The 16852-nt window shown below is 47.5% G+C and overlaps 1 protein-coding gene across 5 annotated transcripts in view; it reads left to right on the top strand.

Moving 5' to 3' along the window:
• Positions 1 to 16852, top strand: part of KMT2A (lysine methyltransferase 2A) — a 2049111-nt gene that overhangs the window by 205238 nt on the left and 1827021 nt on the right. For all 5 annotated transcript variants that reach the window (XM_069614436.1, XM_069614434.1, XM_069614435.1 and 2 more), the window contains exon 3: positions 6617 to 9279. In XM_069614436.1, coding sequence (XP_069470537.1) covers positions 6617 to 9279 — 2663 coding nt within the window. The remainder of the gene's footprint in view (positions 1 to 6616; positions 9280 to 16852) is intronic.

Below are 16852 nucleotides of genomic sequence, written 5' to 3'. Positions count from 1 at the left end.
AAACCCCTAACGTGCCTCAACACCTCTGCCGTTAGTATACAGCGCCAACCTACGTACAAATTCGGTCTAGCTCGGCACACAGTCTCTTCTGCACTAGCACTCGATCTTAAACGCTGACAGCACCCACCCACATGCCTGACCTCTGGGCTGCTTGCTGGGACCCAGCCAGCCCTCTTAAGTCCTAGCCTGGCAGAATGCACGCCCTCCTAAGTCCTAGCCGGGCAGAATCTTAAAGTAAACTCTTAGAATCTCCCATACATGGAGTTCTGTCCCCAAGGGGATTCCAACCACAAAGCGCATTGAGGCCATACAAATGGGGAAATAGCGCTATATAAATGACTACACTACAATACAATGCTACAGTACAATACTCCAAGTTGCCTCACAGCTGTCAGGGTAAACTGCACTCTTTGGCAAACCTCCTCCTCTGTGCATCTTTCCTCCTGGTGTTCTCCGCCTGCTCTTGATAATTTTGGCCCTCATCATCTCTCCTCCTGCTTTTCCCTCCCACCTTCTCCTGACCCCTCTTATCCTCATCCTCTCTCCTCCTGATGCTCTTTTCTCCAACCTACCCCTGGCAGTTTCAACCCTCCTTCTCTTTCCTTATGATTTCCTCTCTCCAGCAACCTAATCCAACCCTCTCTGCTCTTAAGCTCTGCTACAGCATGCCCCAAACTCTCTTGCTCAGACTCCAAACACACACATTGTTCTTAATCAGCTTCCCCTCTTTGTACTCTTTGTGGGCGGGTTATATGCCAGTTGACAAGGGTAGCAGTTTCCAAAGATTCGAAATGAGATTAGGGCCTTTAGATTGGTTGTGTATGTCTGGCACTCGAATCTCCTCACCTTTGCACAGACTTGGGTTCAGATAGATTGTCAGGGTGCTGCCATCTTGGATTTGCACTGTGGGCGTTATGGCACGGAGCTGATTGCACATGGTGGTCCTCAGGCTCCCTGTGACAAAACCGTTCAGTGCAGTAGACACTGACACTTTCTCTAGATACTGGTACTTTGAGGGGTGCTAACATGAGTACACCCTTGTATGGTTGGGAGATGTGTGATATTGTCGTGAACAAGGTGGGATTAGCAATCTAGGGTCATGGATGCCACATACTCTTCCAATGAATTACCTATTACTAGCTGTACCTAAGTAGAAGGTTCTACGTGTGTGTAGTGACATACAATCTCACAGCTCAAACTTATCTGTAGGCATGTAAAAATGGGCCCTATATTAGATTACTACTAGGTTATTATGTATCTGGTCGAGGTATGTTGGTAGCTTGTATTTTATGTACTTCATCCTGAAGCAATTTCACAGTACTGAGGAGGGAAAATGAGACGTGGGGTTAAAAGAAGAGGGAGAAGGAGATAACATAATGTGTTGGTCCAGTGAAAGAGAGAAAAGGAGTGGGTGTTCCAGTGTATAGATGCTTCTGACACTAATCCCGCCAGTAAATCTGGCAAACGGTATTACAGAATACCGGTAAATCCACATTCCATGACTCCATGGGAGGATTTTCGGTATTACCAGCACTGGTTAATACTGGCTGTTTCTCTTTTTTCTTTTTTATTGTGCATTTGTTAGGTGCTTATACAACAAGTGACTTGTGTTTCAAAGCGCCCACATGGCAACAGGGAGGGAACATGGGTTTGAAAAAATATATAAACTGGAGGATGAAGACAAACCTACTATGCCTTGTGTGTATTCAGAATGTGCAAGTGCAGAGAGAGAAAAGGGGAGGTGGGAGTAAGTGCTGGAATGTCATGGGTGAGCAGCAGATGTAGGTGCCAAGTATAGTAAGTGCTAGCATGGTTACCAATCGAAGTGACTGTGAGATTAGCAGAGATGGGAAGAAGGGAAGGAGGAAGTACAATGGAAAGCCTTGAAGAGTTTCTGGAATTTGAGGTCTGGCTGAAGAGGAAGGGGGAGGCTGTTCCACAAGAGGGAACCTGCTGAAGCAAGAGATTGTCCTCCGGCCCCCTCTTTAGTGAAAAGGCTTCAAACACAGAGAGTTGCTACTAGAGGTATAGCGGGAGAATATTTAGTGATCGCAAGGTGCAGATAGCGTGGTCCCTGACCCCAGACAACATTGTGGATGATGCAGAGGGATTTGAATTTAATCCGTGCAGCAACCGGGAGCCAGTAAAGAGATTTAAGGGCAGGAGAGATGCAGCGCCTGGGCTTGAGGCCAAGGATAAGTCTTGCTGCCCTATTCTGGATTAGCTGGAGGGGTCATAGAGAGGAAGAGGGGAGGTTCAAGAGTAGGCTGTTGCAGTAGTCAAGCCTAGAGAGAACCACAGCTCTGGTAGCATTGAGCTTCTGGGGAAAAGTGAGAAAAGGGAGAATTCCTTTGAGAAGGAGGAGTTGAAAGTTGGACTTCTTGGCAATGTCCTGGATGTGAGGAAGGGAGGAAGGAGAGAGAGGAGTCGAAGATGACTGCATGGTTTTTGGCTTCGGATGAAGGAGCCCATAGAGGATGGCCAGAGTATGGGGAAGAAAGAGGGAGCAGGGGTCCCAATAGGAAGGATCTCAGTCGGCTGGCATTAAGGCAGAGATCATTGGAAGTGCACCAGGACTGGATAGCAGATAGGCAATCCGGGATGATGGAAGAAGCAAGAGGGTGAGCAGGAAGTTTGAAGAAGAGTTGGGTGTCATCTGCGTAGCACTGGAAGTTGGGGGAGAAGGAAGAAATGATGCATGCCAGCGGAGCAAGGTAAGCGTTAAAGAGTCAGGGGGAGAGGTTGGAGCCCTGGGGGGCACAACGGGTAGATAAGGAGGTAGGCAAGGAGAAGGTGCCCAGAATAACTTGGGACGGGCAGTCAGTTAGGAAGGAGGTCAGCCAGTCCATGGCCCGCTCCTAGATACCTAGGGTATCATGGAGCCGTTTTATGAGGATGGAGTGGTTGACCATGTCATAGGCAGAGGGGAGATGAAGTAGAATGAGGACAGCTGTAGAGTTAGAATCCAGAGATGCAAGCAGTTCTTCACGGGTGTTCAGAAGAGCAGTTTCGGTGCTTCTCGATGCTCAGGATCCAAATTGATTGCCGTGGAGACCGCCAACAAGTTCAGTGTGAGAGGTAAGTTGGGAGAATGCCAACTTCTCCAGGCGTCTCCCAAGGAAAGGGGTGATAGAAATAGGGTGGTAGTTAGCTGGACAAGTAGGGGCTGCTGAACGTTTTTTCAGGAGGGGGCGCACAAGGGAGTGCCTAAGGGAGGAGGGGAAAGATCCAGTAGCGAAAGAGTGATTGCAGAAATCAGCAAGAGCGGGGGCAAGATAGCCAATGTTGTCCTTCTGGAGTGGACCACTCTGGTGACCTCATCGGGTGTGACGGTAGAAGGAGGAGAGAGAGGAGGAAGGAGGGTGTGAGGCCATGAGAGGCCAGGGGGTTGGGGAGGGGCTGGAGGAGAGGGCAGCAAGGGTGCCCAGGATGTCCAGAGTTTTTGTGGTGAAGTGTGTGGCCAGTGCGTTGCAGAGGGCATGGGAAGGAAGAGGGGAGGCAGAGACTGCGGAAGGGTTGGCTAGTTTCCTGCAGAGTTTAAAGAGTTCAGCTGAGTGGTTGCATGCACCAGATATTCGTGCCTGGATGTGGCCCTTTTCTTGGCACGGATGGAGAGTCTGTATTGCCTTTGAAGCAGGTGGCAAGCCAGTTTGTCAGAGGGTGAGCCTGAGGTTTGCCATTTCCGTACCGCAGCTCTGCACTGGGTTTCAGGGCTGCAAGTTCGGAATCGTACCAGGTGTCAATCTTAGAGGCAGGTTTCAGGCGTATCCTCACAACTGGGGCAAGAAGGTCCAGAGTGTTAGTAATGGCCAGATGGAGTTTGCTGAGAGCAGAGTCAGAGGTAGAATCGGGGGTGGGGCGGATGAAGGTGGATGTGAAGGCAGCAGCTGACACTTGTTTCATCGGACGGATGTTCGTGAACGCGGTTGGCAGGACGGGAGGAAGTGCGGTCAGAGGGCCGAGGGGACCCAGGTAAGAGGATAGCAGAGAGTGGTCTGACCAGGAGAGAGGTGTGATCGGGGGGGGCAGTGCGAAAGATCAGAGTGGATGAGGGTGTCAAGAGTGTGTCCAGCCTTGTGTGTTGGACCAGAAGGGAGAATGGAGAGGGAGAGGGAGTTGCAGAGGTCAAGGAAGAGAGTAGATGTTGTGACGGAGGAGTTCAAGTGGGTGTTGAAGTCACCCAAGATGAGGAGTTTGGAGGTGGGTAAGAGGAGCAGAAATCAGCCCATTCAGAGAGGAACAGAGTGGTAGCACCGGGGTAGCCTGTAGATGGTGGCAATGGCCAGAGAGGAAGAGGGAGAGATGACCAACTTGCACTCCAGGCTCTCAAAGGAAGAGTAAGGCTGGGTGGGCATGAGGGAGCAAGGAACACACTTGGGGAAGATAAGGCAACCCCACTGCCAGCACGGTTAGGTCGTGGCTTGGAAATAATCTTGTAGCCATCGGGGAGAAGGGAGTCAAAAGAAGTGACTGAGCTGGCATTGAACCATGTCTCAGTGAGAGCGAGAATGTCTAGGTCAATATCTTCTAGTAGGAGGCAGATGTCGGCGGAGGGTTTGTTGGCTTAGTGGGTGTGGCCACCGGTTGAAGGGGGAGAGACAGTGGTTGTGGGAGAGGCAGGTGAGGGAAGGAAGTTAGGTTGGGTTGATGCCCCTGAACCAAGATAGTGCCATTGTGGTAGACATTAATGATGCAGCGCGATGAGGCGAAGCCGCTAAGAGGACTTCCTACTTTGGGCCACCATTAATGGGAGAGGATGCGAAAGGAGGGAGAGTGGAGATGAGATGAGGTGTCCATAGATCTAGGAGGGGACAGAGAAGACCTGTCTGGAAGTTGCGCTGACGTAGGTTTCTGCAATGGGTAGGCGAGGGTTGGTACTCGGGATGTCTTTTTTGTTTTTTTTCTTCCAGACTTTGTGAGGGGGATGGTAGGTGATCGTGTAGCAGTTAGAGAATATAGTAGAGATAGTAAGCGCCATTAGGGTGGCAGAGGATAGTTGAAGGAAAGAGCAGTGGTTGCACTGCACAGTCCGAGCCAAGCTACCAGGTGGCCTAGTAGTTGCAAGTGTGGGACAAAAAAACAATGCAGCAGTGGGGTGCATGATGTTAAAATGCACACACCCAAATTCGAAATACAAAGCAGGGCCCACAATGCAAATGCAGCAGTGGGGTGTAGGATGTTAAAAATTCACACACCCAAATTCGAAATTCAGATAAGTCACACAATGCAGTGAAGGAGGGAAGAGGTAAAATAAGTTAGCCAGGGAAGGCCGATTGAAGAAGGCACAGTTATGTTTCAGATAGTGAGTGGAGGAGGCAGTTGAAAAAGGTCAGACATCACACCCAAGTCAAGTGGCAGGGAGTGCCAAGCCTGTGTGTACTGGTCATCTGCATCATGAGGCGCCTTCATTGTTTGCAGGGTTAATGCAGGTGGGATCCCTTAGACAGGCACCTTACTGCAGGGCCTTGGGGCAGGGGACGGCTTACGCTTGCCAGCACACGGGATTGGGTGATATCGGGATGCTGTTGCACAATCAGAGAGGGGGTCTGCCTGGTGGAGCATCAACTCCTCTGCACGAGGAGGAGGCAGTCATCTTGAACGTCTTTGCTTAATAAATGATAAATAGCCAAGCTGGCTGCTTCAAGGAGAAACTGGATCAAAGTGAGCTGCCCCACATGTGCACTATCATTTCAAAGATTGAGGAGGCTGATTTAGTAATTAAAGTTGGAGCGCAGCGCTAATTTTGCGATTTTCGATTATTTTATTTTTCTCCCCCAGAAATGCTATCATAAGCCCTGAAGGGCTTACCTTGACGGTGTATGCTGGCGCGCTGCTCCAGCAGCGTTTGGGGCTCAGGGGTAGGGGCTGATCAAGGAGGATGCCTTCTTGCCTGCCTCGGGAGTCAGCCAGATTTACCTCAAGCTTTTGGCTGGAGGTAAATCCAGCTGCCTCACCGGCAAACTCCGGAGTATGCCGGTCCAGAAATGTGCTGGTAAACAGAATTACTGGCACGTTAATTCCGGATCTGCATACTCCTAATGACCCTAACACTGTCCAGGCGGCATTGTCCAAAGCAAAGCAGGGTTCAGAATTCAGTTGTAACCAAAGTGAGCATCAGTGCTTCAAAAGCATGTGTTTTAGGGCCAATTTTCCCAAATGCCCAGTTCTAAAGAGTGGATAACTGAGTGGGGAATACAGTCCAGGAGACTTCATTCCTTGGTCAAAACCCTTCTCTAAGTTCAGGATTTTGGACTCTTCTGCTTCTTGGGTTAGTTCAAGTTAGGATTAAAGTAAAATAGGCGGGACTCCATTGATAGTCTAAGCTGGGAATTGACTCAGTGGTCGGAAATTAATCTTGTTTAAAACTGAAAATATATTTGATTAGTCTTGGCTTTTACAACTTGGATTTGACTCAGAAGCGTGGACACTGCACTGTGGTTCATCGGAGCTCAAAAAGTCTTACATATTTTTTCTGCAAATGGATCTTCTTTGTTCCCAGCTTTGCCATTGTCTTTTCACTTTTGTTCAATGTGATGAGCGTTTAACTGATGCATGAAAGGGACAATAGATCTTTTGTCATGGATTTAATTTGTTCATTGTTTTCCATTTCTTGCAGTTACGCCCAGTCTACGGAAGCCCCGCGGAAGACCAAGAGCCAGCACAGTTCAGAGTTCATCTGTGTCCTCGAAACCCTCTGCCACCCTCCCCCCTCCGACCAAACCTGAATCAAAATCAGTGGAGAAAGTTAAGAAAGCAGAAGCAAAACCAGGTGAAAAGCGACGTGGCCGACCTCCCATCGTGCACAATGTTAAATTCAAATTATCCCAAAAGAAGGATGCCCCGGAACTGCTGAAGAAGAAAAAGGAGGATAGGCAGAACTTTAAGAACGTGAATGACACTCCCTCAACAGCATTTCAGCATGCAGCCAAAATCAAAAAGATACGGGCTGGAAAACTATCTCCTCTGAAGTCCAAATTTAAGACAGGTAAATTGCAGATCGGCAGGAAGAGTGCAGTCCCCATTGTTCGCCGGCGAGGGCGGCCACCATCTTCCACACGCTTGAAAGATGCCTCTGCAGATACTGTTGTTACCCCTCAGTTGGAGAAAACCCAGAGGCCTCGGAAAGAGAAGGAGTTGGAAGCATCCCTCACAAAGGAGGCAAAAGCGGCTTTCAGGCAGAGCCCACGCAGGGTTAAACCTGTCCGGATTATCCCCTCAACTAAAAGGACAGATGCCACCATAGCAAAGCAGCTCTTGCAGAGAGCTAAAAAGGGAGCTCAAAAGAAGATTGAAAAAGAAGCTGCCAAGCTGCAGGGCCGTAAGGGACGGACACAAGTTAAGCACATCCGTCAGTTCATCATGCCTGTGGTTAGTGCTATATCCTCACGGATCATCAAGACCCCCAAGAGGTTTATTGAGGATGAGGACTATGATCCCCCAGTTAAAATAACCCGCCTAGAGTCCACCCCAAATAGCCGGTTCAGCACTGCTTCCTGCGGATCCAGTGAGAAGTCCAGTGCACTCTCCCAGCACTCCTCTCAACTTTCTTCCGATGACTCTAGGTCTAGCAGTCCCAGCGTTGATACGTCCACAGACTCTCAGGCATCAGAAGAGTTGCAGGCCCTCTCAGAGGAGAGAAGCCACACTCCCGATGCACACCTTCCAATGCCTCAACCACCCTCTTCAGAAGCAGAGAGCTGTGAGCGCAGAAGCAGAAGGCTTGCAATTCCAGAAAGAAGTTTTGGTTTGCGTGCAGCTAAAAGGTTAGCCTCCGTACAGGTATCATCTCAGCAGCAGGCCTCCTCCTCTCCACCTCCCCCTTTGCTGACTCCTACACCAGCCCTTCACCATGCTTCCAGCCTCTCTGACCACACTCCTTGGCTGATGCCTCCAACTATACCACTGACCTCTTCTTTTATGTCTTCAGCTCTGCCCATGCACGAGAAGCGACGATCCATTCTTCGAGAACCAACCTTCAAATGGACCTCATTGAAGCGTTCACGGTCGGATTTGCAGTGTTTCTCCTCAGCAAAGTATGCCAAAGAAGGGCTTATTCGCAAACCGATATTTGATAATTTTAGACCCCCACCTCTGACTGCAGAAGATGTTGGGTTGGCATCAGCTTCTGGCTTCTCCCCGCATGGTGCTGTTGGGCCTGGACGTTTGTTTTCTCATCTTCATGGTGGACAGAGGTACGATCTGCACAAAAGAAGCCCACTGCTTAGGGCACCAAGGTTCACACCGAGTGAAGCTCACTCAAGGATCTTTGAATCTGTAACCCTTCCTTCTGCTGTTGGCCGCTTAGCTGGATCTGCTTCTGGGGTATGTTCTAGGAGAAAGAACAGGAGAGTGTTCAGTCCGATAAGGTCTGAGGCCAGGTCTCCTTCACACTCCATGAGGACAAGAAGCAGACGGTTTAGTAACTCAGAGCTGTCTTCTCTCACCCCGCAGTCACCTATCTCTTCCTCGTTGACTAGCATTTCTGTTAGCTCTTTGACCACCAGTGCCTTAAACTCAACTTTCACATTTTCTTCCTCTCCACTTTCACCATCTGGGGAATCTACAGAGAAGAGTCCAAGACTGAGGAAGCAGACTAGCACTCCAACAGAAACTTTCTCGTCCAAAAGTACAGCTCCGCTCTTCCCCTGGTTCCCATCCAGACCCCAAACAGAAAAAGGGAGACACAATGAGGATGTACCACTCGAGTTGTCCAAGGAAAAGGAGCCAGGCAGGGGCCTAGAGAAGAAGAGCAGGGAAAGAGAACGGTCCAAGGAAAAGGAGAACAAGCGAGAGTCCTGCAAAGATAAGCAGAGGAAGGGCTCAGAAATGCATGGCAATGCTGTGCATCTCCCAATCAGCAGAGCATCCAAAGAAAGGGTCAACACCTACGATGCCTCTGCTTCCCCATTCATGAAAAAAACTGCGGGGAGAAAGAAGGCAGCAGACACAGTGGTGGACATCATTCCCACTGGGCCAGCGCTCATTGACATTTCTGCTGCAAAAACCAAAATATCTAAGAAGGTTCGTGTAGGGTTAGGCAAGTTCTCGCAGGAGCAGCACCTCACTGCCCCCTCTGTAGAAAAATCGCCTGGCTTCACCCCTCCAGCATCCAGCGTCATCAGACATGTGCAGCCCTCTATAAGCTCCATGTTGGCTCAGGTTGATAAGCTTCCTATGACAGACAAGCGAGTGGCAACACTCCTGAAAAAGGCCAAAGCGCAGCTGTGCAAGATTGAAAAGAGCAAGTCCATGAAGCAGCCGGAACAGCCCAAAGCACAGGTATTTCCTAAGACATTTATGGCATCTTTGTTATACCCTTTGATGCATGTGAAAGATTGTACCAGTTTGCTTATGAATCAAAACATCCCTTCAATGAATCATGTAATGTCACAGGCAAAGGTGTCACCAGGACAGCTGAATGCTCCAACAGTTAAATGTTTTCATCTCTAGATCACAATTTCAGATTTAACAAAAGATTTGTTATTTCATGGTTTGTTGGTACTAATAGTCCAAACTTGATGTGCATATTTACACTTTTTACACACCGTCATGATATCATTTACACTTTTGTGGGCATTGTCAGAAGCATCTCCTCGGTATGCGTTGTCACCAAGTAATTGGGTACTAACTCTTATAATTGAGGAGCATGTACATAATGATTCTATATCAGATGCAAACAATAACTCCTAGTGCGTGACACATGACCAACTATGCCTTAAATGACCTCCAGATTTGTTTATACACATTCAGAAACATATAGAGTTAATTTCACATAGATGTGCCTGTATGGCAGTAGTTGGCCTTTGGTGTCAATAGTAGTTCCTCTTAGCTTGTTAGAGTATATTTCCTTCTGTGTGCGAAATTCTCTAGACCTGTGAGTCCCCCGGTACTTTTTACAGCACTTTTGGATTTTTTTGACTGATTCTCCCGAGTGAGTGGGAACCTTTTTCCACTCTCTCATTTTTTGTATTCTGAACATGGGGAACTCTTTTTAGCTCATTTTGGTATTTTTTTGTGGAGTCATGCTTTCCTTCAGTTTTAAAGGCATCTACAATTTACTAAACAGTACACAATTCTTGGAGGAGGAGCTGTGTTACAAAAACCCCTTTGTCCTGCGGAGCGGAGTGGAGGAGAGTGGCAGTCTGGGCAGTCACTTTCTTGGGAGCAGTCTGTTGCTTACAATTCTTGGAAGAGGAGCTATGTTACACAAACACCTTTGTCCCGCTGAGCAGAGAGGCAGTCTGGGCAGTCCGGTCTGGCTGTGCGGTGTCGTGGAAACAGGTAATGCATATTCGGAAAGGAACTTTTGGTACAGTGAACACCGGCTGAGAAATTGCATGGAGACTTCAGCAAACTAGCAGTGCGAGCAACACAAGGGAACATCCAGTCATTCTGATTACGCTTTATTTAACCTTATTGAAGTTGTTACAGCAACATGGTAAGGAGAACAAGTATGTTAATTCTGGCCTGGGGGCGTAGAAAAAACATAAACAAACCCAGCTTGCCTGCAATGTGCGGGAAAAAAAGAGGGCCCACCGAACCGTATTAAGATCGCGGAAAACGTTCACGGATTTTTCGATAAAAGCAGCTCCGACAAAACTCTGGGAAACTGCCGGGAGCGCAGAAGCCAAGTCCCATAAACAGCGTCTAGAATAGTTTGGATAGGACAAAGGGAACTACACGGATCAGAGGACCCACAGTTGTTAAAGCCTCCTGAACTGAGGCAACTTTAAACAGGAAAAGAAAAGCTGGCACCCGTACAAACAATTTGAGACCAGTTAAGATCACAGGCTTTTTTTCGCCGGTAGGAAAAAAGCAAAAAGTGAGTCAACGTCTGGCCGTAACTATAATTGAAGATACCTCTCCTACCCCATCTATGAGCATAGACATATTGAAAGTATGTATGAACTTGCAGCAAAACACAAGTGAAGCCCTTAACAATGAGACCACAGACCTCGGAGGGACTGCAAACACAAACCTATCGCAAACGGCAGATCTGGAAAGATTGCGTTCATCCTCTGAGGAGTCACTCACTAGTGACTTTTCAACCACTCCTAGTAGTGGTAGATATTCCCGAGAAGGCGGCCCTGATTGAATATCTCTAAATGGCAGGCGCTAACAGCTACCATGGATGCCATATTCGCCTTGTGTAACACACTCGTGCAAGAACAACGGGACATGACATTTATATTGGCACGAGTGGTAGCCATTATATTAGTAAATAGTGAGGGGACGCCAGCCCTGTTGCTGTACAATAACGAGGATCAGGGATGTGATTTGTCATTGCTCTCCGACTACGGTACACCGCTGACACTGCCTTCTAGCAGACAAAACACAAATGAGGGCGCAAATGTAGAAGCAGAAGTGAATGTGGAGGTGTTGCCAAAAACACATCCACAATCAAAACTGTTAACAAATGCCGAAGGCAAAAGAAGACGCAGATACATACTAGACAGCAGGAGGGAGGTGAAGAGAATAAGAACAAAAAAGAAAGGCTGAATAGCCAGGCTCTGGTACAGAGCACAAATACTGGGCTCATATGTGTCAAAGGAAAAGATTGCTATTTAATATTACAAACCAGTATGAACATAGGCAAAAACTCAACACTACATAAAGCATACCAGAACCAGATCCTGGACAAATGGCTTAGACCAGTAGAGATAGTCAGAACTGCAAATGGTTGTTGCAAATGTTGGAAAGTCCTCTCACTCATTGGCTAGTAAAAATAGCACCCTGAAACAGACCAAAGTGACAGACCTTGCCCCCTGTCAACACAAAGTGAGGTTGACAGGGGGCAGGACTATAACCCAAAGCTTGAGTACAAACCTATTGAAAGTGGCACATGTTAATGTAAGCCACCAAAGATATCCTACAGAAACAGATAGTTGGTATAGCAGGGTTGGAGCTAAACCACAGAATGAAGTATCCTAACCTTAACAGAACACTTGGCTTCCTCCAAACTCTATACTGCTAATGGAAACCGCTTCTTACAATAATAGCCCCTTCCTAAATCGCTCCAACTTGTTGCAGTTGGTGCACTTGATGCCGGATTTACAAATAGTAACATCAGGAGACATTAGGAAGGTGGACTTGCGAAAGATCGGAAGCAGCAGTAATTGGGTTGTTGCAACGTTTATTTCACCAATTATTGTCCAGCATATGATGGCCTATTGTGAACAGTTTGCACAGATGAGTTTTGATAGCAGGTTAATGCAAAAACATATGTCACCACTATACCCTGCACATCAAAGCAACATCCAATTACATAAGCAAGGAAATGGTGAAGACTATGCCTACAGACATGCGCAGAACATAAACCACTGACCTAGCACGACAAAATGTGGAACCAAACTTGTCTTGGAATACAGCGGCTTTCCACTCTTTTTATCTCAAAACCGGAGGGTTGGTCTCTATTGAACTCAGTAGACATTTTCTGTTACAGGAAACGTGGGCTATGGGAATTGTGCCAGTTAGGTGGCCTGTGCATAGGAACAAGAACGAATTACGAGGTGACCACTTATGAATGTGGAAATACTTTGAGTAATCTGATTTCCGTTGTAATCAGCAATTTTCCCCACTGCCAGATTTAAAACGTTGATTATGACTTTATACGACCCTCTAGATGGAAATTCCACCAATGACCTATTGGAGGCCGTGATCAAGCAATTGATGCAATGGTTTGTGGAGGAGACGTCTGGGGAGAGGGCTGTGATGTTAGCGGGAGATTTTAATGCCCACTTACCAATGGAAGAACTGGAGACTGGGACATCTCGGGATTGAATTTGTGTAGTAGAAGGCATTCCATTCTCCTGGAGAAAGGGAAAAATGTAGTCAGTAGTTCTGAACGAGTTCAGTATGTATCCACTGGTGCCGACTGTTGGTACTGAACTCTTGAGTCTTCACACTTGGCAAGGTAGAGGGCAATCATCCTGTCTAGATGCCATCTTTGCAACAGAAAAAACAAGTAAACGGAAGTCTAAAGTAAGAGGTAAAGCTTAATAACATAAGTGATCATGCGGTCATGTCAGCCACTTTACCACTCCCACTCCCAGCAACAGTTAATCCACAAGGAAATCAGATAAGATGGATTGTGGAAAACATTGATTTGCCCAATGAAATGTTTTCAGAGCTGTTTCATGCTCTAAGACATGCCTGACCTGGCGCAAAAGATCATTGATGTTGTACAGCTAGATAAGAGAACACACCATATCCGACGTAATAAGTCATAAAATAAAGAAGCAACATCATAGAACTTCCGTCTCATCGAAAAAGCAAAAACGCTTAAGTATGAGGAAAAGGTGTTAGCCCTGAAAAAACTGCAGACCAAATAGAAATCGCTTTTAAAACAACATAAGCTAATTAAAAATTAAAATAATTTGAAGATGGCTTACAGATTGATCAGGGCCAAAGATGGCAAGAGTTTTTGGAAACTATACCACTCATACATAGTGATAGGTGTTCCACGGCAAATGCTTAACATCGCAGATTCTTCTTGGGTACAGTATATTGAAGAAATGTATGGCACAGATGTGGAAAGAACAGAGCAAGCTCACACAGAGCAGGAACACATAGGACTAGGTCAACTGGCTTCTGATCAGGACGACATATACCAAATAGTTATAAAATCAAAGTCCTCTAGAGCACAAGAACCGGACAGCCTTCCAAACGCTGTGATTAAAAACGAACTGGTGCTGTGGGCGAAGTTCTTCTGCCAAGCCTTTAAGGTTGTTATGAAGCACGGTAATATCCCAGCGATCTTCTAACCTTATACCAGTCCATAAGAAAGGCCCAAGAGATGACCCTATGGATTAGACTGCTGGCGGTGCTGGACGCCAGCAGCAAATATTTGCAAAAATACTCTTAAAAGAGCTTAACGGGTGGTGTGAGGAATAGAGGATTGCTCGATATGACCCAAACAGTTTTCCATAAGGGTTGCAGCATTGTATATGGGCTATCAAATTAATACTAGCAGAGTTTGAGAAAAAGCCTGGCATTCGTTTATATCTTTCTTTTGTGGATTATTCATGTGCGTTCGATCGTGTCCATAGAGCCCGATTATGGGAAAAGGTAACATCTTGGGGCATTGATCTAACACTGCTACACCTTATCAATGAACTATACAAAGTCACCAAGGTAACAGTAAGGACATCCCAAGCAGGAACACTCACACAACCAATAGATATGAATTTGGGTCTAAAACAGCGTTGTATACTCGCTCCAACGTTATACAACCTATTGTTACTCTCACCTGGTATCCACGGGGACGCCACTCAGCCAGTTGGTCGCCGATGCCCTTCTCAATGGTTCCCTAGTGTGGTTCTCGGTGTCGATGGGATTCTGCCTGGAAATGAAGACTACGTTAGGACTGACGACCAAGGTACGTTTTTTCCCACCTCCTTTGTGATTACAGCCCCTTCGGGTTCTCTTCTCACCTGGTTGTCAGAATTGGTGGGCTCTCTGTCCTGCTCTCTGGGCAGGGGCGCGTTGTCTATGGTGGGCGCGTGCTGTCCAGTTACTTCACTAACTGCGGCCCTAGTAATGTCTTTCAGGTAGGTCTTATTGCGAGTTTATGAAGTTATTCTTGCATTCCTTTTCCTAAAATGTCTCTTTTTATCTCCCTTAGGTGCGCGGAGTGTCCGCTTGGAGAACTGGGTAGGCTGGTTCTTGCCGGTAAACAATGGCGCACCAAAACGCTATGATGCTGTAAGCAAGCGCTTTGCGCAGCACAGCGATGTCTTATCTTCACTGACCTGTGCTTTTCTTTTTTGTAGGTCGCGGTGTGCTCCCGGATGGAGTTCCGAAGCTATGCCGGTCGAAAATCAGCCAGCCAGGTAAGTCTCTAAGCGCTTCGTAGTTGTAATGCCTCTTCTAACTCCTTTAATAATGTCTTTCTCCTTTTTCTCAGGTCCTTCGATCCGGGCGGCAAACTCTTCAAACTTAGCTGCCCAGGAGCTGCGAGCAGTGAAGGACGGATTTTACAGGTAAGCTTCTGTTGCTAACGATGTTCTTTGTTTTTTCTGCAGGTCCGGAATTCGTCAGGCTCGTGAGAAAGCTGGACACGGTGACCGCCACGTTGCTAGTAGCAAAGTAACATGAAGCGTGTTGTCTTGTTCGGGTGTGGTTTAAATAGCCACTGCAAAGTAGTCCAGGTAAAGTAGTCCCTAGGCCACCACACCCAAAACACTTTACCGCATAGCTTGGTTCTAGGAATTGAGCTATGTGGATGCCTCCATGTTGACTGAAAGCCCTAAAAAGTAGTTCCACAAGCAGATGTCTATCTAGGTTTATGAGCCTGGCGCCAAAGGCGCCAGGACTGGCCCCAAGAGGGCCTGAGAAGTGGATGCCAGGCCTTATAAGCGATCCAATTCCTGATTCCACCTGGCCAATGGGCTTGCCAGTGGGGATCAGGGCTGAGGGTCGTGACACCTATACGTGAGTGACTTACGCAACAAATTGCAGAATTATGGTAATTTCCCCCCCGAAATCAGCCGAACTGCCCATGACTTTCCTGTGCTGTACAGATGACATGGTCCTTATGGACCAGACTGCATTGGGGTTAGAGATCTTTGGTTGGTCTGGAAAAATATGCAAAGGATAATGGGCTAAAAATTAAGACCAAAGGTATGATCTTGGGAGGGAAACAACAAAGAAATCTTAGCTGGTATCTCGGTGGGACTGAACCTGATGTTATGGATTTGATGTATATTTAGTAAGTCCTATCCTTGCATTACCCAGCAACCACTCATCCAAGGAGCGAGCAGAGATAAATATTCTGGGTGGGTGGCAGGTCATTAAAAACTGCATTTTAGATGTGGGGGAAAGTATTGAGGCTGTAACGCTCACCTGATTCCCGCAGAGGCGCCGGTCTTGACTGGGTGAATGCCGTATCTTCAAAGGTGATGTGTAACACACGGTTGGCTCTTTGGGCTGGACCTCTGTGCGCTGTATGTCTGACTCGAAGAGTAAGATGTCTTAGGTAAGTGAACGCCGAACCCTCCATCTGCCTCGGGGCAGGGTGCCGTAACCAGTTTCTTCACTGGATAAGGGTGCAGGCCTCTTGACCTCAGAGGACTGCTGTCCGTCGTTAACTGCACGAACGGTAAGTTCTGGGCACTTCAAATGTCTTAAAAGTCTTTTGTAATGATATCCCTTGTTTTGCAGGGTTCCGGCGATGGCGGATGGCGGGCTGATGAGAGTTGAGGATCGAACCCGCGTGAGGAATAGAAGCGCCTGGAAGCACGTAAGTAAGCGCTTGTAGCCTGCTTCACGATGCGCACTAACTGTCCCTTTTATCTTGCAGGTACAAGTTGGGAGCTTTAGAGAAGCTGAAGGGTGCTGGAATACCCACTGGATTCGGCGTGGGAAGGAGTAATGGCACGTGAGTAATAAAGTTGCCCAATGTCTTCAAACGCACCTTCTTTTGTCTTTCAGATGCGGAATGCAGCGCTGAAGGCCTCCGGAGCGTGCGAAGAGCTGGTAAGCTTTTGTCTTTCAGATGCCGGAATGCAGTGTGAAGACCTCCGGAGCCTGCGAAGAGTAGGTAAGCCTTTGTCTTTCAGATGCCGGAATGCAGCGCGAGGCGTTGGTGACAGCCGATGGACCAGGTAAGAGATGCGCTGCCACTGAAGACAGTAGTGCTAACCTGTTCTTTCTTTGTCTTTACAGGTGCTGCTGAAGACTGGATTCCAGGATGGTAAGCCTTTGTTCCCTTAGGCCCATGATCAGAAGCAGAAGACACGATGAGCGTTCTGCTGCAGAGAATGCGGAATAACGCAAAGCAAGATTCATCCATCGGGTGTGGTTTAAATAGCCTCCTGTAGTGCTTAGGTGTCTCCTTCCACAGCCACGCCTA

Source organism: Ambystoma mexicanum, chromosome 9, assembly GCF_040938575.1.
Source record: "Ambystoma mexicanum isolate Mex_15411 chromosome 9, UKY_AmexF1_1, whole genome shotgun sequence".
Classification (NCBI taxonomy): Eukaryota; Metazoa; Chordata; class Amphibia; order Caudata; family Ambystomatidae; genus Ambystoma; species Ambystoma mexicanum.
Note: the sequence above shows the minus strand (reverse complement) of the source record. Positions and strands in the feature narration are given on the sequence as shown.